Source organism: Charadrius vociferus, unplaced genomic scaffold, assembly GCF_000708025.1.
Source record: "Charadrius vociferus isolate BGI_N301 unplaced genomic scaffold, ASM70802v2 scaffold31, whole genome shotgun sequence".
NCBI lineage: Eukaryota > Metazoa > Chordata > Aves > Charadriiformes > Charadriidae > Charadrius > Charadrius vociferus.
The window spans coordinates 2,922,725-2,943,346 of NW_009646966.1; the positions used below are offsets into that span (position 1 = coordinate 2,922,725).

Genomic DNA, 20,622 nt, shown 5'->3' on the forward strand with positions numbered 1-20,622 from the left:
TGGGGCTTAATGATAGAGACGATATATGCCACCAGTAGAAAAGGCTGAAAGTTACACATACAATATCGCATTAAAATTAGATTACATGTAATTGTGTTTTGTTAAGTATGAGGTATCTTGTAGGATTGCATTATATGAAATCTAACTATTAAGGTGATGATTTTGACCCTAACTTTTTTTTTCCTCATATGTTTTCAGGAGATACAATTAGAACATGCGAAACAAGCTTTTGTGCAGAGAGACAATGCTCAGGCCGGAAGAGTCACAGCTATGGACTTCAGGGACATTATGGTCACTATCCGGCCACACATGCTGACACCATTTGTAGAAGAATGTCTAGTAGCCGTGAGTAGTTCTGGCATCCCAACTGGGAAAGACCTGGGATACAGACGTGGGATTCCTTTTTTATGTACCTCGACCACTATGTGTGGCATGTAGCTTATGGATGCATGTTTTTAAGTTTAGCAGTTATTTTCTACCCATATGAAAGTTAACCCTTATTGCAGAGTATGTATCCTCAATGTTTCTGGTCTCCGAAGACAAAAGACAAAGTAGGTAGATGGACCTTAGTAATGGCCTAGAAAGGTAAAGTTTGCCTGGCTATTTCCAGTCATTCCATCATAGTGTAGACTGTGTCGAATATATCAGAATGCCCTTGCATCCCACTTAGGAAGTCATCCCCAAAGGACTCGATTTGTAAGTAAGGACTTTCCTTGCACAAGGTGAAGTGCAAGGTCTTGCACGTGGGTCAGGGCAATCCCATGCACAAATACAGGCTTGGTGGAAAATGGATTCGGAGCAGCCCTGAGCAAAAGGACTGTTGGTTAATGAGAAGCTCAACATGAGCCGGCAATGTGTGCTTGAAGCCCAGGCCAACTGTACCCTGGGCTGCATTGAAAGAAGCATGGCCAGCCAGTCGAGGGAGGTAATTCTGCCCCTCTACTCCGCTCTGGTGAGACCCCCACCTGGAGTACCGTGTCCAGCTCTGGGGCCCACAACATAAGAAGAACATGAACCTGTTGGAGCGAGTCCAGAGGAGGGCCACAAAGATGATCAGAGGGGTGGAGCACCTCTCCTATGAGGACAGGCTGAGAGAGTTGGGGTTGTTCAGCCTGGAGAAGAGAAGGCTCCGGGGAGACCTTATAGCAGCCTCACAGTACCTAAAGGGGGCCTACAGGAAAGATGGGGAGGGACTCTTTATAAGGAAGTATAGCTATAGGAAGAGGGGTAACAGTTTTAAACTGAAAGAGTAGATATAGATATTAGGAAGAAATTCTCTACTCTGAGGGTGTTGAGATACAGTCACAAGTTGCCCAGGGAAGTTTTGGATGCCCCATCCCTGGAGGTGTTCAAGGCCAGGTTGGATGGTGCTTTGAACAACCTGGTCTAGTGGAATGTGTCCCACCCCCCATGGCAAGGGGGTTGGAACCAGATGATCTTTAGGTCCCTTCCAACTCTAACCATTCTGTGATTCTAATATCAGTTCTAAGCTCCAGAGTGTAATTTCCAAGCACCTGGGACAGTGTATGAACTGGAACATCATCCAACATTCACTGTATGTTAAGTGACAGTTGTTACACTTCAGTGTACACTTTTTTCAGCTTGCGGTGTATAAACCAAATTAAATATTACAATTCTGCAATTTCACTGAAAAAAAAGGTACATTTGGTTTTGACCACAGTTTCTAATCTTGGGAACTTGTAGCAGCACTTTCCAAGTAATCCAAAGTCTGGCCATATCCAGGTTTAAAGAAATCTCTTCTGCTTTGACTTGCAAGGGAGAATTCCAGGGACATGTGTACAGTGATGAGAACTGCAAACTCTGGACAGTTCTTCCTTCTAGTGGAAGATGTTCCTGCCCGTGGCAGGGGCGTTGGAACTTTCAGGTTCCTTCCAACCTAAACCATTCGATTCTATGAATAAAGGAAGAAGCATACAGCAAAAAGCATGGCCAGAAGACTTAGGGACTGACAATGAGATCTGATACTTTCTTTCTCGATTCTCTCTCCCCAGTCTTGTTATCAGCTTTCCTGGGTCATGTACTCTCTTATAAAACATAAGATTTTTGATTCTTCCTCAAGGTCAATTAAATTTTGGCAAGCTTATGCGTTGTTTTCAGAAATTTGCTTGATCACTGATCTTATACTTTAAATAGGGAATTGATCCAATAATTTTCCTGTGTGCAGACCCAATACGACTTTAAAATAAAGGTTTAGGCTCAGTTCTTATTTGAGAATGAATAACTGTTCCAACCTTGTTGTTCCCATTTTGTGTGACTGCCTGATACAAGCCTGAGAGCTTACTGCAGGTTTTCCATTACTTGAAATGCCTGTGAATTTAAATGTTTCAGTTGACCTTTTTCAGAATATGTTTTGATTTTGTTGAAATTTTCTGTATAGTAATATACTGTATGTGTAGAAGTAGATTTCCTCATTACTAGAAATAAGCTAACTTATGAAACATTTCCAACTGAAGCAGTACTGAAACTTGAACTTTGTAAATTACTACTGGTTATGTTGTTATAATCCTGCATATGTATTTGTTTAGGCTTGTAGGGTGGGGAGAGTTTTACATTCTGGTCATGATTAGTTTCAGTAACATAAGAATCTTTCATAGTTTTCTTTATTTTGCAGTTTTTTTGAAAAAGCAACCCTGTGCTACTGTCACTCTTGTAAAATAACATTGTTTGAAAACCTTTATTTCAAGATTTTTCTTAGTCTTGTAACAGTCTCCTTTCTCTTTTCTTCTTTTACTGTCTCTACTCTAGGCTGCTGGAGGTACCACTTCCCATCAGGTCAGCTTTTCCTATTTTAATGGATTTAATTCTCTCCTTAACAACATGGAGCTCATTAGAAAGATCTACAGTACTCTGGCTGGAAATAGAAAAGATGTGGAAGTCACTAAGGGTTGGTAGAAATGTTTGCAGTCTGGAAGTTTCCTTGGGCATTTGGTTGGGGCGGGTGGAGGGGAAGACCTCATCTGTATGCTTTTAAATCAATGGGAGGTGGAGAAAGCCTGCCTCGTTAGCATTCCTTGGTACGCCACTCGGTTTTGTATGCTCCTGTTGGAGTCCACCCTCCAGGTTTTTCATTTTGTTTCAATCAGAGAAAGGTCCTAGTAAACTGGTGGTGGGGGCAGGGTAAGGAAAGTATGTAAAGATATTTAAAAGTTTAAAAAACTTCCTAGGACTCCTGCCAAATTGGCAGCCTATTAAAGTGACCTTCAAGGGTAGTTGAAGAATTCCATAAACTTGTATTGGCGGCAGAGTAAGCTGATCTACAAGCTTGGAACAAGATGTTATCTGCTATATCTAACCACTTTTATAGAGAATTCCCTGTGCAACGCCAAAGTTTCATTAATGTGGCCTACTGGGACTATGCATGAAGAGTTCCACATCTCTTGACTCCTGGGTTTTTTTTCTGTTGCCTTTTATTTTTTTTTTCCCTCTGACCCACAACTGATTGATACCGTATGTCAAATATCCTAAATCCTGCTGATAGCGCTAAGCGTTAAGACCAGAGAGTTGTACTTATTTGCATGAAGGATATACCATTTAAAATTCCTGCCAGTGGCAGGAACACTTCTGTGGTGGGTCACTTTTATTCCCCTTTTCCTGCCCCCACAGCATCTTCTACTTAATACTAAAATATAAAGCAACTCTGGGGTGCTCTGGATTGCTTGTTCTGGTTTGATTAGTTTTTCTTTTCTGTATTTTTTGTTTTCCTATTCTGTTGCAGAGGAGTTTGTTCTGGCAGCTCAGAAATTTGGTCAGGTTACACCCATGGAAGTTGACATCTTGTTTCAGTTAGCAGATCTATATGAGCCACGGGGGTAAGTGGAGAATTATCCATCCTCCTCTCTTTCCTTTCCTCCTCTTTCCTTCTCTGAAGGAGTGGGAGGTGGTGTTGGGGAGCAGGAGAGTATAGTGTGGCGGTCATGTGCAGGTAACTTCTTGTGATCTGAAAACCCATCTCAAAACAAATACTAAGCTGAATTAATTTCCTCAGGCGCATGACATTAGCTGATATTGAAAGAATTGCTCCTCTGGAAGAGGGGACATTGCCCTACAACCTGGCTGAGGCTCAGAGGCAGGTAAGAACAGAAGCCAATATGATGCTATTATCTGTTTCCAGTGCCAGGTAAACAGATAGCCAGCTTCCTTCTGTGTTGTCAGCTAAGCTGCTTTTCTCTTGTGTTCTGTAATATCTGTGAGGAATACCTTCTCCTTAGAATTTATTTTTAACGTGTTGTGTCCTCTCCATCTCTTCTCTGTTCCCCTGTCTCTTGGGCTGCGTTTTGACAGGTTAAACCTAATTTACTTTGGAAAGATAAGATGTATATGAGTGTCACCCAGCCCTTCAGTAAATATTAGGTGTATACCTAATTAAGGTGTTTATGTTTTGTGATTCTGTTGCTCTCTGTTCTTTTTAATGAGGAAAGAAGACCTCCTGCTTCCAATATGGATGGTAAATTCAGCATCTAGCCTATTAAATGATAGCCCTTGTTCTGAACGCACATGCGTATTCCTGGCTTCAGAGTATTCTCTGCTTTGCCTCATGCTCTGCTGAATATGAAAATAGGAGAGATTCTGCTTAGTCTACCATCACAGTTTCAGTAAAAGAATTAGTATTCTTTGCATTTCCAAAAACTAAAGGATATTGACTTCAATGGTAGAACAGCAAATGAACTTTTGTTGTATTTGAGGCGAAAAGAAATAGGATGTTCTTTAAATGTCAAACCTGTTGATCTTTTAGTTTTGATATTATTTTAGCATATATTATATTTTCATTGACACCAGTTTCTGTACAGATAGATTTAAAACTAACCCTCTGTTTCTGTTTCTCTCTCTGTCTCTATTTTAAGGCAGCCTTAACTTTGTGTCTTGTGAGACTAAGGGGTTTTTTGTTGGGTTTTTTTTTCCTGCTCTGAGTCTGTGCGGAGACGCCAGTTTGACCACAATGAGTTGATGCAGGCTACATTTTTAGGACTACCAGGCCGTAAGCCAGGCCTGTGTGTATGTGTCTACACATGAGTCTCTTTTGCTTCTCTTTCTTCTTCTCCTCCCTTCCCTACATGTGAACACCCCCACCACCACTCCAAGACAGTATCTGGGGTGGTGGTTTTCTGTTTGTTTGAGCAGTGACTAAATGTTGACTATGCTGGGATGAATTCAAACAAGTTGGCTCCCAAAAGCTCACCATCTATTCCTAGAGTACTCCTAAAGGAGTTAAAAGCGTTTGGATTGGACTGAATATCAAGTAACCTAAGTTACAATAGGTGGCAGTAAAATGTAGCCGAAAATGCAGTGATGAAAGTCGTATCTTTGGGGCCACTGGCTTTGCTTGTATGATTTATGCCATTTTAAGAGGCTAGGACATGTGAGCCTCTTAAATCTTAACATTTCTTCTGCATATGTGTCCTACCTTTTCTTTTTTCTATCCAGTTCCTTTTTAATGTCAGCTGCTTGATGCTGAGACTGAAAAGATTTTCAGCTGTATTGATACCTTCAATTTATTTTCTGGCCAACTCCAGCTCTGTTGGAGTATTAGCTAAAACCTAAACACATTTTCAGGAAAAAATATATCCATATTTTTATTTTATTCTTTTACTTGTAGTATCTTAAAAAAAAAGTATTACAACAAGTGTTAGTGAGTATGGAAGACTTAACGCCCCTCCCAAACTTCTGTTTTCCTAATTCTTTTCTTTCATTAAATAGCAATTTTAAATCTGGAGCACTTCTGAAATTTATTTTTCATTGGGTTGAATCTAGCACTCGTAGACTGAGCAAAATGAAATTGTGGGGGTGCTTTATGAAACCTTATTTTCCTTTAGTTAATATGTATGAACAATGCCTGCATACTTGTTTTGATAGCTTGAGAAGTAGTAGGTATACTTGGTCTTGGCGTCAGTAGAAAGAAATTCCAAACTGGAGTTGCTTTTAGCTGTGGAAAATTAATGACTTAAGATGCAATATGTGTGCCCTCGTATGCACATTTGGACCATTGATTTTGGAGTTGTATAATTTTGTTGTAGTTTCAGTATTTCTTTTCTTTGCTATCCCAGTCTGAGGAGGCACTTAGAAATCAGTGGAAAAGAAATAATAATTGAAAACAAAATCCTCAGTGTATTGTGGGATTTTCTCCAGGTATCTTTATACTGATATCATGAAATACTCTCTTGTGAAATACAATGTTCTGATTATTTTTCTTGTCTTTCCTTTTGTTTTAAATCTTGCCTTGACAGAAAGCTCCAGGCGATGTGTCTCGACCTATTCTCATCCAGATTGCAGAATCAGCATACAGGTTTGCCCTTGGTTCAGTTGCTGGAGGTTAGTCATGGCTGAGCAAAAGAATATTCATCTTCACTGTTTGGGTTTTTTATTCTTTTATTCTGCCCTTCTTCCCCTTCTGCCTTTCATTTAAATGTGGAAGGCTCTCAGTCTTTCCCTTGGAGCCGTGTCTAAGGGATGGGATGACTCTAAGATCGAAGAGGAAGGGGTCATCTGGTCTACAAGAGTTTTGGAATTTACGAGCCATTGGAGTTTGCAGGTGGTGTTGCTATCTGATTTGTCACCAAACCAGTTTCAGAAGAATCAGATTAATAATGAGGTAGGGCCAGGAAGTGCTTTTGGTCAAAACCGTGGGAGGTAGTTCAATGTATCCAGAATACATCGTGGAGAAAAAAAGATACAACTGGTATTTGAGATGTAAATGTGGAAGGTGACAGTTGCAGTCAAACACTGCAAATGCAAAATCATGTTTTCTTATAGTCTGATTTTTATTTGCAGCTGTTGGAGCCACTGCAGTGTACCCAATTGATTTGGTAAAAACTCGAATGCAAAACCAGCGCTCTACAGGCTCTTTTGTGGGAGAACTTATGTATAAAAACAGCTTTGATTGCTTCAAGAAAGTGCTACGTTATGAAGGTTTCTTTGGGCTTTACAGAGGTAAGTTTAAAAGGTAGTGTATACTAATGAGAAGATACTAATAAGAGTTTGGTGGAACTCTGGCTTTTTAAGCCTATTTTGTTAAGACTTCAGTTTTGCCTGGGTTGTGCTTTTGCTTCTGTTCTGTTATAGGTGAAGGGTTTGCAAACTTCTTGATAATTAAAACCTCATTGTGATGAAACCATTTCTGTAGGAGTTCTCTGTCCTTTCCTTCCTCATCTGCAATAGGGCAACAATAGCAACTTCCTACAGCAAAAATGTACTGTTGGTCAAGTTTTCATTTCCTCAGCAGTCCTTAGTACCAAGAATATTTTGTCCTGTTTGGTAAGAAGTTAGATCATCCATTTTTGGTTTTTTGTTTCATTGTTTTTCTTATCTGTTTTCTTTCTATTTAAAAACATAAAAACGTAGAGAAAATATAGTACCTTGTTATTAACCAGATCTCTCTCTTGTGATATCTTTTGTGACAAAAATGTCTCTCTGAACCAGTTGCGTGTGCTTCACTAATCATTGGGAATAGTCATCTTTATCAAGTTTTATGTATACCAGTTCTTAGTTTGTCACTGTTGAGTCAGCCAAAGAGATTAGCTGGGTTTCAACCCACTTACTTTTTTATACACAACCAATGCACCCAAGTTACAAAGCTCCATTTGTAGTCAATGGAGAAGCTCCAATAGCTCATTTACTCTGTTCAGAATGTAAATCATCCTCACTTTGGGTATCACAGGTAAGTGCCTGCAGTTAGATTAAGGCTTTTTTTTTATTATTATTCCCTTGTCCCAGTTACGGCATTAATGGTGTAAGTTCAGGTAACACAGAAGTAGTCATAAAGAATCATGAACTACTGCATGAGACTGCAGTTCTTCTACATCACAGAGATAAAGCAAATTATATTTCTGGTATCCCAAGTATTGAGATCTCTTATCCTCCTCTGCCATATTCATTGGGGAAGATTTGAAATTGCATTACTTATTTCTGTTTTAGCCAGCATGCTTAGAAACTGTTTTTAATTTTTGAAAATATTGATAAAGAATATTGTGATGACAAATTAATTGCTAGAAGCAGATGAGTCAGGAATGGAGAACAGAGGATTTCAGTAAAATATTGTTATGATTTGGCAAAGCTATATGCATTTGAAAAAAACAGTTTATAAGACAACATATGAAACAACATTAAAAGTAAATGGTGTGATACTTGTGCACTCTTTAACATGACCTGAGTTACTGGAGGTTGGCTAAGTAGCTCCTCTGCAAAATACAGACTTTTTAGTTGTTTCAGCACAATTGGAGATGGGAAGGCTCTGTTATTATTGATGGAGTTTGAGGCAATTTTTTGAGTAGGCCTAGTAATTTAATAAAGAGTATTGACATGGTTTCTATTTTGTAAGGATTTATAGCAATCAGAATCATAAAAAGTCCCAGTTACTGGCTAAAGAACAAAATGTATTCCCTGCCAATGTCTGTCTGCTTCTTCCAGGATCCTGAAAGAATAAATATGCAGAATTCCACTATTATCTGCTTCTGTCACATTGAAACTCTGAAGCATATTTTCACCTGGAAAAACAAACCTCAGAAATGTCATAAATGCGTATTCTCAACTCCATTTGCTTGTCCTGGTTTTGGAGTGATTGATTTTTTTCATTGCTGAATTTGAGGAACTTAAGGAACCTTCATCAGTATAGCTTATCTTTCCATTCCCCATCCACTTTACTTCTTTTCAGTCTTCCAAGGTGTACCGAATAGTGAAATCTCAGACGGTTTGGTGGAGCTGAACTTCTAAACCCAGGGCAATAATCTCATTTCTGGATTATATAGTAGAAATTGTGTGATGGCAAAGAACACCATAATTTCAGAGGCAAATTGAGACCTGCATTTCTACAGATTCTTTACTTAAAGAGCACCCTGATTTAACTTCTCTTTTTAAAGAGTCAAATAGGGAAAACTCCTTAAAAACGTGGAGCTTCCTCTGTGCAGTTCTGTAAATTTGGACTGTTGCTTGATTTCTAAGATCAACTGAGTGCAGCATGAAGGTTTCTGGTTAAGTTTGAGAGGAAATTTGAAAGGAACATTTTATTGATTAGTATATTCACCCAATTTAATGCAGTAAAGTTATAGCAAGAATTCACTCATTCTAGTCTTAAATGCTACACTAGGTAAGACAGACTACAGAGTACATTATTTTTTTGCTGCTCATTCGTAACTGGTATTCTTTCTTACACTGTGGTGGGTTTAAGTAAATGTGGAGTTTTTTTCTCCTCTGAGGGATGGAGTAGTAATTGGTAGAGTTCTCCTGCTTAGCTGAATAGTGATGCAAAACCTTTTTAAAAAATTATAGTCGCAACATTTGGACAGTGGTCTCTTTGTCGTGCCGTATTGCAGGAAAGCAAGCAGGAATTACAAACCCTACTCTGAACTCAGCCATTTCTGATGACATTTTTAATGCAAGGCGCATATTTCCAACCGCTGAAGTGAATTGATCTTTCTTTTTTGTGTCATTATTTTATTCCAAACTTGAAAAGGGCAAAACCACCATGTTCTAAACCACCATCTCAGATAAGGATAAATTACACCATCTTGTGGATATAAAGAGAGCACTAAATTTTGTTTAATGTGAATTTGGTTCTAAGGATAATCAGTGTTTCCACTGAGAAGATACTTTGATTTTTTTTTAAAAAAAACAAACATGACATAAACCTCTGTAGAATCTTTATGGTATGCATTCTTTGAGTGCTGTGTTGTTAGATTCATTTTTTTTAAAACTTTACAGCTGAGATAAATTTTTCATCTGTCTCTTTCTCAGCGTGGCTGAAAAGAATACTCATCTCGTATACCTATAATTTACTGTTGTGTCTACATTTATACCTCAAATACATATTTAGAAACTTACAGGTATTTATACATATGTAAATAAAAGAAAATTTTGGAAGCTGTGATTTGTCAACATCTCTTCCAACTGATGAGGTCACCTACATTTCTTAATATCATTTTAATCGGAAGTCCACCTAATGAGTCGCAGAATGCTTCACAGTCTTAAGCAGTGCATGCAATAGAGATTATTTCACCTATACTTGATATAAATTCTATGGGAAATTTAAGTACCAGAGATAAAATGTAGCTCATGAAAATGTTCAGTAGCCGTCCTGTTAATGCCACTTTTCCGAGAGGATGAAAAAGACAGGAAATGCTGTGGAAGAGTGTTATCTGTCATCATTGACTGTTAAGGAACGTGTTAGTTTTATTTTGTCCGATGGTGCTTCTAGCATTGCAGTGACTCCAGATGCCTTCTAATCTTGGATTTTAATAATCCAAATTTGTTATTAGTGATGGACTCCCATGCTAATGATACAAGTCGTCCATGAAAGAAGCTTTCCTCCAGAAGTGTGCAATGAAGTACCATTTTTGTAGAATGGAAGTGAAAGTGTATTCCTACCCCAGAGTTCTGTCAAAGCACAAAATCTTCAAGAAATGCCCCATTTCCAGTCTGAGGGAGCTGTGCTTGAATGGCAACTGGTGATTAATTGTCCAATTTACTGTGTGAATCGTGTAGTAGAAAAATTTGGCAGTATTCTGTTACTGCCTTTCTATCAGATCTCCAAGTGGTTTCAAATATTTTGCCTAGACTGAGCAACAACTCCTTCAGTCAGTGGGTTTTTCTAATCTGAAGGGAAAAGCACGTCCATTACACAGTGTGAAATCCGAGTTTCACTGTTACATGTCTGCAAAAATACTTTGGCCAATTAAGATTTTTTTACTCGATGCCATCACTGCAGCTGGACTGGATGAGGTATTGTGTATATATTCACAATGTATTTAGACTGCTTTCAGAAAGTACCTTGTATGATGTTGCAAACTCTGAATGCAGCTCCCAGTGCTCTCTCTTGCATTTACTTTCACCTTCCCATAGAGTTCTACTACGATAGTGTGTCAGATATGAAGTAATTGTTACTAAAGAGCCTTAGATATATAAAATTGGGTTGAATAACGTTTGCTGTATACTATACTTGCAGGCTGCGTATGTGCAAAATGTTATTCTCTGATGTTATGAGAGGCATACATTTTTCAGACAGACATTTATAAGCCTGATCTGCATCTGTGCATATGTCTCATAGCTGATCTGGCAATGCATAGTAACACTGAAAAATTCCCAGTGTGTCAGGATAACCCCAACAGAAAAATGACATTTTCATATGTATTCCTTGATGTGCTTTCTTTCTTCCAAAACCCATCATCTTTATCATGTTCAGAAATCTTTCAACAATGTTTCAGGCCTCTGAACAAACGCATAAGGAAAAGATAATTTAGTTTTGATAGTCATAATGCATGGAATGCACAGGTACCACTTACAGATAGCTTTATTATACAGGTATGAGCGCAGAGGAAGAGTCCCTCTGCCTTCCTAAGCTCCTGGAGACAGTAGACCTAGGTGGTATCTGGCAAGGGTATAAAATGTTGTATTGAAATTAGTGCTACCTTTTTTAGAATACTGTATGCTATCTTGTTGTAGACACACAGAACATTACCTGTAATTGAACTTACAAAGCACTTTCATACTATAAAATCATATGTGAAGTAGAGAAAGAAAGAGAAAAATGCTCTTGGTTTTCAGTTTTTCAATTGGTTTTGGGTTGGTTTTTTTCTGGTAACTTCTACCTATTCTACTTAATCTTTCTCTTCTACATTGAAGTTTTATGGAAGGTTTTGAGTCATAAAAGTCCCATTCAGATTTGAGTCCAAAATGAGTGGGCTAGATGGGAAAAATATAACTTGTGCCAAGATAAACATGTTTTTCCTGAGATCTTATAAGTTCATTTTACAAATGCAAAGTCTTAGGAGCTCAAAAAATAAAAAATGATAAAATGGCCATGTTCGGATCAGTCTAGTGAAAATTAATTTGATTTGTCCTGCTTAGGTAGCTTCCAAAACTGGAGGTTCCTACAGATGTTAAATTGGAGTATTTTTAGAATGTTATATCTTAATATTTTACAATATATTTTTCTGTAATTTATTTGATATGATATAACTTGAAAGTCATGCTACATATAGCTTAGGTGTAATAATATACGTATATATGATTTTAAAATTAATGATCTGCAGATTTTATTGGAATTATGTATCTGTTCACATACTTGCTCTAGTTCTACTGGATTAGACTTGGGGTCAGATACTGTGTTTGTAAAGTAAATGGAACATCTTTTTAATCTCTGAAGACATAAATTCATTAGCCATAATGTCTATACAAAGCTGCACATATCCTATAGAAAGATGTACATTTAAATTACTATAGCACTTACAAAGAGAATTTGGTCTGTATAAGGCTAAAACTGTAAAAATCCTATTCACTGTATATCCTAGTGTTTTATTCATAGTGCTGCAGAAAATGTAATATTTAATTACATAATTCTGACTCTCTTAATGGTTTTTCATTGAAGTCTGGAATCAAGTCACCCGTGCAACTAAGACTCATTCAGAAATTCAAATTTTGAAATTTAACTTATTCATAGAATCATAGAATAATCTAGGTTGGAAGGGACCTTTAAGATCATGGAGTCCAACCATTTTGCTGCAGAATCTCTTTTTTTGAGCAACTGAATATGAACTTAGCGCTACAGTATTCTTTGTTTTGAATATTCAGCCATATGATTGTAATTCAGCGTAGTTGTCTTGGGTAGATGTTAAGCGAGCATACACCATTAATTACTATTTTTGACACTTGAAAAACAAAAATACTAATACAAGTGCAAAATTTTAAAGGCATTAGTATATAAATACGGCTGACCCTTCTGCTGCCACAAGCCACATGGTGCTATTCCCTGATGTGTTTTACTTATTGAGAGCTTCAGTAGTAACCAGTAAAGCTGATTCGGACATTTAGCTGTTGGGAAATGCTTTTTTTCAAGTTAGCTCTTAGAGGTGGAACCTTAATTGTTGTCTCTTCCCCAAAAAATAAAACCATGAAGAGGAGCAAATGTCAGTCACTGTAGACAGTACCCAAAGGTGCTGCCTGAGCTACGAAGACAGAGGGGGTCTGCACCAGGAACTCCAGCCAGGGTGATTTTCTCACATTTCTGAATGGTGTCCTAATTTCATTGTGCTGATGAATGCTTGCAACACCATTCTAGCCCCAGGCTTAGCTGGTAAGCTCTGCATATTTTTAGGTTGTCTCATTCAAAAGTTTACAAAATATCAACTGTTCACTTCAGGCAAGTGAAGCCAGCAGTCAGAGATTTCCACTTCCAGTTCTGTAGTGCATCACTTCTAACAAAATAAAGTAGGAAATTCCATACCTGGGAAAAAAGCAGCATAACTTCCTTTGATTTAAGAGCAGGTGAGTTAGCTGGCCAAAGTGCTCAAGAATGCAGTCATACATGTTCGAATGTTTTGCATTATTTTGATTCCTATCCCCTTGGGTCCTGCCATCTAATGCCATTGTTTTTGCCAGAAAAAGGTACTGCGCTTGTGATTTTTCGAATGTACACATCGTGCATCTCACAAAATTAATTGGAAAGTCTTATTTTTTTTGTGTAAAGATGCAGAAAATAAATGTTAGTGTAGGACAGAGTGCTGAAACATAGTTGGCAAAGCTGTATTAGTGTTTAAGTGTAAAGTGAGCTAATATCACGGATTTAAAAAAGCTAAAGTAACAAATATGTAGAGGCAGTTACTCTGACTTGAAGTGGTAGCACAAAGTTTGTTCTCAAAATGGAATGTTTAAGTACGCTCATTAAATGTAATAACAGAAAATTGCTGTAAAAATTGCCCATTTCTAGGTGGTGATCTCTACATGTATTTGTTGATTTGTTTAGTTAACACCAAGTTACTCGATGCATTGAATTCTCTATTTCCATGTTACAGGTCTGTTACCGCAGCTATTAGGAGTAGCACCAGAGAAGGCCATAAAACTTACTGTAAGTTTGCAAATGGATTGTTTTCACATTTCTCCACATTGTAAAGTCCATCAATAAGCAGTTTTTATCCTTAATGTGTTAGCAACGTGGTAGAGTGTATTCCATCACTTTTGCATGATACAAACTTAATTACAAAAGCACAAAGCAACTCCTTATATCTCACTTGTGAACGTTACAAGTGGCATACAAGTCACATGCATGTATATATGTGTATATCTTAAGAATCTTACGGAAAACTGATTTTTGGACTCACTCCAAAGTATAACAAGCTTATTCAACTCATTCAGCTCATCTGCTTGTTTGTAAGTAGCACAGACCTTTGGTTTCACTTCATAGCAAAAATGAGTAATTATTTATTGGGCTTGGAGGGCCTTTGTTTTTGTATCTCCACGTGGTTCCTGCATGTTTAATTCTAGCACAACAGGAGATAATATGAGCATGTAGTGAAGTGCTGGTAAAAAGGAACTTGTTTGCATGCTTTTTTTTTTCCTAAATGTTTTACTTCTGTAATTTTGTTATTTCTTGAACGGTTTTAAGGCACTGAAGTATTTCTCATTATAACCAAATCATAATGTATTGGTTATTCACTGATAAGTTAGTATTCACCAAAGCTAGTAGCATGCATTTTAAGAAAAGAAAGGTACTTAATGCTATTAATTGAATTACTATTGTGTTAAAACTTATTATTAAGCCTTCTGATATGAATTTGAAATTATATCTAAATTTGTAAATGTAGTTACCATTTCTAAAATCTTAAATGATCTTATCATTAATTTTCAGATAATGATTTTCTTATTTAATTAGTGATTGTTATCTTTTTTCAATAATAAATATTTGACTTATGCTGCAGATCTTTGCTAGAAAGAAAAACAGTCAACTTTACAGCATTTCGTATAAAATCTAAGGTTTGTTTGATATCTGTTAGTTTGGTAGCTTCATGGATGTATTTGCATTTTCAGTTGCACAGAATTTGCAGCTGATGAGTGTTTTTCTCCAACCTTTTAATTTATCAGCTTTTATAAATGTTTGTTTTTTAAGGTTAATGATTTTGTGAGAGATAAGTTTATGACTAAAGATGGCTCCGTCCCACTGGCTGCCGAAATTCTTGCTGGTGGCTGTGTAAGTATCTTTTAATTTCCTTCGTATGAGACAGATGAAAGTGCGGTGTGTAAGATTAACTATGTGGACTAAGGCTTCTGTTTAACCACAGATCCGGTTCAAGAGCAGACTCTACTAGAGCACCTCAGTTCTTTCCTAGATAGGCCAGCCGTTCTTGATGAAAGGGTAAATGTTTCTGTGCATCGTGCCTTTTAACTGCGCTTTTTAATTCTCACAGCTTAGAGTTCGTTTCCTTAATAAAGAATGTGTCTTTATTCGTGTTGGCTGTAGCTTATGGCCTAAAGAGGATTCATGCTAACCTTTCCAGAAGTTAATAATTAGTTACTACTTTGTGGCACCCACTCCGCCACGTCACTTCTTTCCTGATGTGTTATTGCGCCCACTAATTTTCACTTTTTGCAGTGATACTGGCTTTTTGAAATGGCAAAAACTACTCATGCTTCTTTGAGTTCATAGCAGACGTAGGCTGTGTAATGTTAACTCAGTACATAATGCATTCCTGAATGTAGGCTGTATTTAAAGCCCACTAAATTTTTAAGAGTGTTTTGCTTGCACAAAGTAGTATCTTAATGAACAACTGGCATATTACTGGGTAAATGATAATGCTTCACGGTTTGGTCTAGTTCTGTCTGTTCATATTACAGCTTACTTTATCTGGTGTATTGATTTTGTTCAAGCAAATGTAAATACTTTAGGTAAAATGAATAGTTGTTCAAAGACCAGTCCACTTTACAGATAAAGAACACTGTTTATTTAAACTGGCTTTGATCACTGGGGCAGAGCAGTGTTGGTGTATTTTCAATCTATCTTTGTTTCTGCTGTCATAAGACAGATGAGGTCACATTTTCAAGCAGCTTCTACCTGTGTCGAAAACTATAGCGAGCAGCAACTTAAAAACAAATGCTTGTGTCTTAACCTCAGTAGGTGCGGAGATTTGTGCTGTATGTGCTTGCAGAGAGCATACTACGGTTATCTGAGCCTCAGGGTGCAGTGGCTCGGTTGCGTTGCAGGCTGAGAAGCCCTGGCTGTCTGTAATTCTCAGGAGATGGAGCAGGATTTGGCTGCTGTCTCACTGCTCCTTCTGTTTGATCACTGACCTGTTGTAGACTGCCAGGTAGGATCCCCTTGTTCTGTAACTTTAGGAGCATTCAGGGGAGGAAAAAAAGAAGGGGAGGTGGGGGGGGAGAAGAATGTGAATCTCTAAAGCCCTAAATAAAAAGCATGCTGTAAATGAAGGAAAAATGCAATAAAGAACTTGCAGAGTAAAAAGTATTTGCCCCTTACGCTAATAAAACATCTTATGAACATAGCAGCCATAGAGAATTCAGCAAACTTTTCATTTAAAATGTCATTTGATCTAGAGTTTTTATTTTTACAGACTGACGTGAATTTTTTAACGCAGTACAAAAAGCACTCTTTACAGAGACCTGTCATTCATGAGAATGCTGCAGCAAGCTTTTTGCCAGTAGTTCATTGTAAACTAAGGATCTGCTATAAGAGATAGGTGGCTTGAGACATATTTTAAATGTGCTGTAAATGTTGGCTTGTCCTGTTTGGTATTTGAAATAAATATTAACAATGAGATGCTGCATAAAGTTGTAGCAGTAGACGTGCGGTGGCAGAATGCCCTGAGTTTTCTTTTAACTGGAGTGCTCCACTTAAGGGCATAGTCTAGTGCCAGGTAGATAGGTTGCAACTTGTCTTTTCTGCAGGTGGTCTTGGGGTTTTTTTTGTAATTTTAAACCCAATTCAGACTAGCAACAGAGACTCTCATTACAAGTGGTGCCTAGTTTTTTGGGGTGAATTTTTCTCTCATGGTGTAAATATATGCGTAAAATATGAGATGCCAAAGACGGGATTTTTCCTATAGCTTTCAGCGTTGGGTCTGCCTAACTTACTGTCCCTGTTTAAGCCAATGTGAAACCTGTGATTTCACTGTGGAAGCAGTAAGGACACTTGAATGCTTTTGAAAATTTTCAGTCCTGGATTTTTAACTTATTTCACAATGTAGTCATCTCTTATGTGGCAGGCAAGAAGACAGGAGTGCTTGATGTGTTAGTGTCTAAAAAGGGACAGCCAACTAAGGTGAATTTTATAAAATATAGCTAGCCTATCACCTTTCCACTCTCCACATCTAATTCTCAGCTGTGATTGTGTTACAAACACAGATGTTAAATTTTCCTTCTTCTGTGCTTCTGTTTCCCTGGAGCGTATTCATTGCTTATGCGAGGGCTGTGTGCTGGGATGCACGCTAGACTTTAGTGTTTTAAATGCCAGCCCTGGGAGTACAGTATAGCATTAATACCTAAGAACGGGAGGACCGAGCAGATATTTGGATGGTTTGGGTGGTTCAGTAACACAAAGGGCTTTGAAGGGGTCAGTATCACCTGAGTAGCTCCACTGGGCTGTTTGCCCAACCATTGCCAGGCGTTGACTTTTAAGTCCCCAAGGAGTTGGCTTTGCATCATAATTACTGAGAATTAGTACACATGGCTGACTTTTGCACTTGTAACTAAAGCTGATTGTTTCATTGAACAAGTCGTTTTCTGTTTTGTAAACTGTTTTCTCTCCTGAAAAAAAAAGAAAAAGAAAAGAAAAGAAGAAAATAGAAAGATCTTTTACTTCATGACCTCGTGGCACTTAGTTCAGTTAACAGCCTGTTTCATAGCTTTTTATTATGTGAAGATGAAAGCGATAGGTTGGTTGAAATTATTTTTTTAAGAACCCCAAGAATATAATTAAAAGTATAATCTTTGTATTTTTGTACAGAATATTAAGGAGGGTTGTTATGTAAATGACTAAGTCAAAATTTCCATCTCCTTTGTTTGTAAGAAATTTTCCTAGTGACTGTGGTATTTGTTACCTATAAAAATATATGTAACTTCCAGATTTGCGCAATGCCTGACAGCCACCAGGAACTCTAGGCTCTGCTGTGCGTTTAGGACTCTCATCACTCATGCGAATCCTATATAGCCCTTATCATCATTAGACTAGTAAAAACCTTCAGTTCCGAGACATAGTGTAATGATACTACAGAGCTAGGATCTGCTGAGCATCTCAACCACAAATCGGACCTTACCTCCTTGAATGAAAAAGTGCATGAATACTCTAGGTTTGATTTCTGCTAATGCTGTAAGTTACCTTCAGGGATTATTTAATAAAAGGATGATCTTGGGTAAGCTGTAAGTGCAACTTGGAATCTTTTTTTTACAGTAGCAATAATCTTGAAGTTTTTTTTCATGGTATTCCAATTTATTTCATATTTTAAATAAAAAATAATCACTAGTCATACCAAGTTTATCTGCTTGCTTCTTTTAAACTTAATTCTCTTAAAAGCTTCTGTTAAAAGTAACCTGATTTTTTTGATATAGCCCTGGTCGTTACTCTTATTTTTTGAGTTATATTAACCAGTTGAAAGCTCTGTTTGTAAAAGTGGCATAAATATTATTTTGAGGATTTTGAGGTATTGCCTTTGACACTAAGCTTTTTGCTGAGACAGGCATTTTGACTAGTTCCCTAAATAAAGCAGTTCCACATTTAATTGAAAAATTTAGATTGTGTGTCTGGAAGTAACTGGGAAAGAGATGCAAAGATGCAAAATAAAGAGTGATCATGAAACACATACAAAATGTCAAGAAAAACAGAAGTAGTATTACAGCATGACTAAAAAGAAATAGCTATACAATATATGTTACCTTGTCTGCATTTAGTAATACAGTTATACAGGTAAATTGGAAACTTAATTTTCAGCTAAAAAAGAGAAAAACATTTTGCTTTATTAACCTTTCCTTCTGCTCTCCCGCCTCTTTCCAAGCACACACAGTCTTTTCCTTCCCGGCTGCTCAGTGTGTGCTCACTATTAACCAGTTTAAATCACGCAGCACAGTACAATTACAGACCCCGTACAGATCTGCTTTTATTTAAGTTGTCAAGACAATTTTGGGCATATTTCTAGAGACTTTATAGTAATTGTAATAAAGTTAAAACATATTGGACCTGCTTGGACAACCTCAGCTCTGCTATGGAACATAAAAATTAGCTATGGTTAAGATGGAGTTTATCTAGAAAGTGCAAAATCCTGTCCAGAATTAACTTTTATAAAGGAACATGATGTGAAATTCCAGATGAATTGTGCCAAATAACCAATCCAGTGCAAATAGTTTTATTAAGCTACTTACAACATTTATTTTATGTTTCAGAGACTAATAAAGATAAGTCCACATCTGAGCTACATTTTCACTGTGGCATTGCAATGGAGGTAGAGGGTGTATGGACTGCAGTTCCCACACTTAGATCTCTTACTTGTAAAAATTCAGACATTTCTAAGTTGTAGGCTAAAGGAGACTGAAGGTGTCATTCTTGCTTTCATTATTCAGAAGCCTAAAACTGATAAAATTCTATTTTATTTGGCAAGGAAGGCTGAGCTATGGGTAAAATGAAACTGAGCAGTATGTATGCCAGGGGAAAAAAAAAAATCTCTGCATTTGTGTCTGAAAACAAAAAGAACAGCTGCAACAATAGAGAAAAGTTTTGGTATAGTTTATTGAGATAGTTAAGTAATGATGGTCATCTTGATGATTGCTCATATTAGCTTTAAAGCAAATGGCATACATCTCTTGAACTCTTAACAGTTTTATTCTGCGGTCTGTTCTCCCTATAGTCAGGGAACCTAACTTCCATTGCTTTCAAGGGGAGTTCTACCTGTGTGTGTAAAAGCCCAACATTCACATTTCTTGTTTAAGGAAAAGTTCAGAAGCTCCTAATACATTTTTTTTTCTTTATTAAATTTAAAGCTGTTTTCTTTTTACATACATTTTATGTTGTTAATTAATTAGATTTTAAAGTCTATTTAATATAATTAATATAATGTGACAGAATGTATTATAATTAATCAGGTATTTTTAAAGCATAGTTTTCTCCTCTGAACCACTGTAATTGTAATTATTTTCAGCATACTGAAAAGAATTTAAACTAATTGTAAACTTCTGGTATAAAAACCCCTAGCTAGATCTGGACTTAAATTTAACTTCACAATTGCAAACCCGTGGTATTTCAACACAGCTCTGTTTTAATTCTCTCGGATTAATTTTCAGCTAATCTTAGATTTAAGCCTTCTAGAGAAGTTTGGGAAAGCAACATACAGTAACATGATAGCCCTTACAAGAGGTTGTACCAAAGTGTGGGGAAGTTCCTGGTGTAGAGTTCCTGCTTTTCTTTGACCTCACCCCACACTTCCTTGCAGGTTTGGATGTTTTAAAAAATAGTTTGCTGAAATTTTCACGCAGTCATACCTCTTTAAACTGGCCATTCCTGAAAGCAGTAAGGAGTTAAGCAGAATATGATTTCACTCTGTTTCGAATTTTCCTTTTGGATTAGTTAATTTAATTTTAATTTTTTTCCAAAGGTATTTTCCTACAACAAATTAGAGATGCTTTCCCCTTTTGCTTCCCCTCTGCTCTTCCTTTTCATTTCTCTCTCCCCTAAAAAAAAAAAAAGAGAAAGAGAGAGGATATTTTTCAAACTGTACAGCAAGGGTGGTTGCATAGGTTTTGATTGATATTTTTCTGATTGCATAACCAGACAACTCTGAACTCTTAAAAAGCCCGTTTTTTCCTAAAAAACTTACTTAATATTCTTTCCACTAAATGTATTCT

General features: G+C 37.1%; 1 protein-coding gene across 1 annotated transcript in view; it reads left to right on the forward strand.

The window, feature by feature from the left end:
• The window catches only part of SLC25A13 (solute carrier family 25 (aspartate/glutamate carrier), member 13), a 79,290-nt gene that overhangs the window by 33,352 nt on the left and 25,316 nt on the right, over window positions 1–20,622 (forward strand). The window contains exons 5-12 of the mRNA XM_009895341.1: window positions 199–345; window positions 2,767–2,905; window positions 3,737–3,830; window positions 4,007–4,091; window positions 6,243–6,327; window positions 6,787–6,945; window positions 13,797–13,849; window positions 14,888–14,968. Of these exons, the coding sequence (XP_009893643.1) occupies window positions 199–345; window positions 2,767–2,905; window positions 3,737–3,830; window positions 4,007–4,091; window positions 6,243–6,327; window positions 6,787–6,945; window positions 13,797–13,849; window positions 14,888–14,968 (843 nt within the window). The remainder of the gene's footprint in view (window positions 1–198; window positions 346–2,766; window positions 2,906–3,736; window positions 3,831–4,006; window positions 4,092–6,242; window positions 6,328–6,786; window positions 6,946–13,796; window positions 13,850–14,887; window positions 14,969–20,622) is intronic.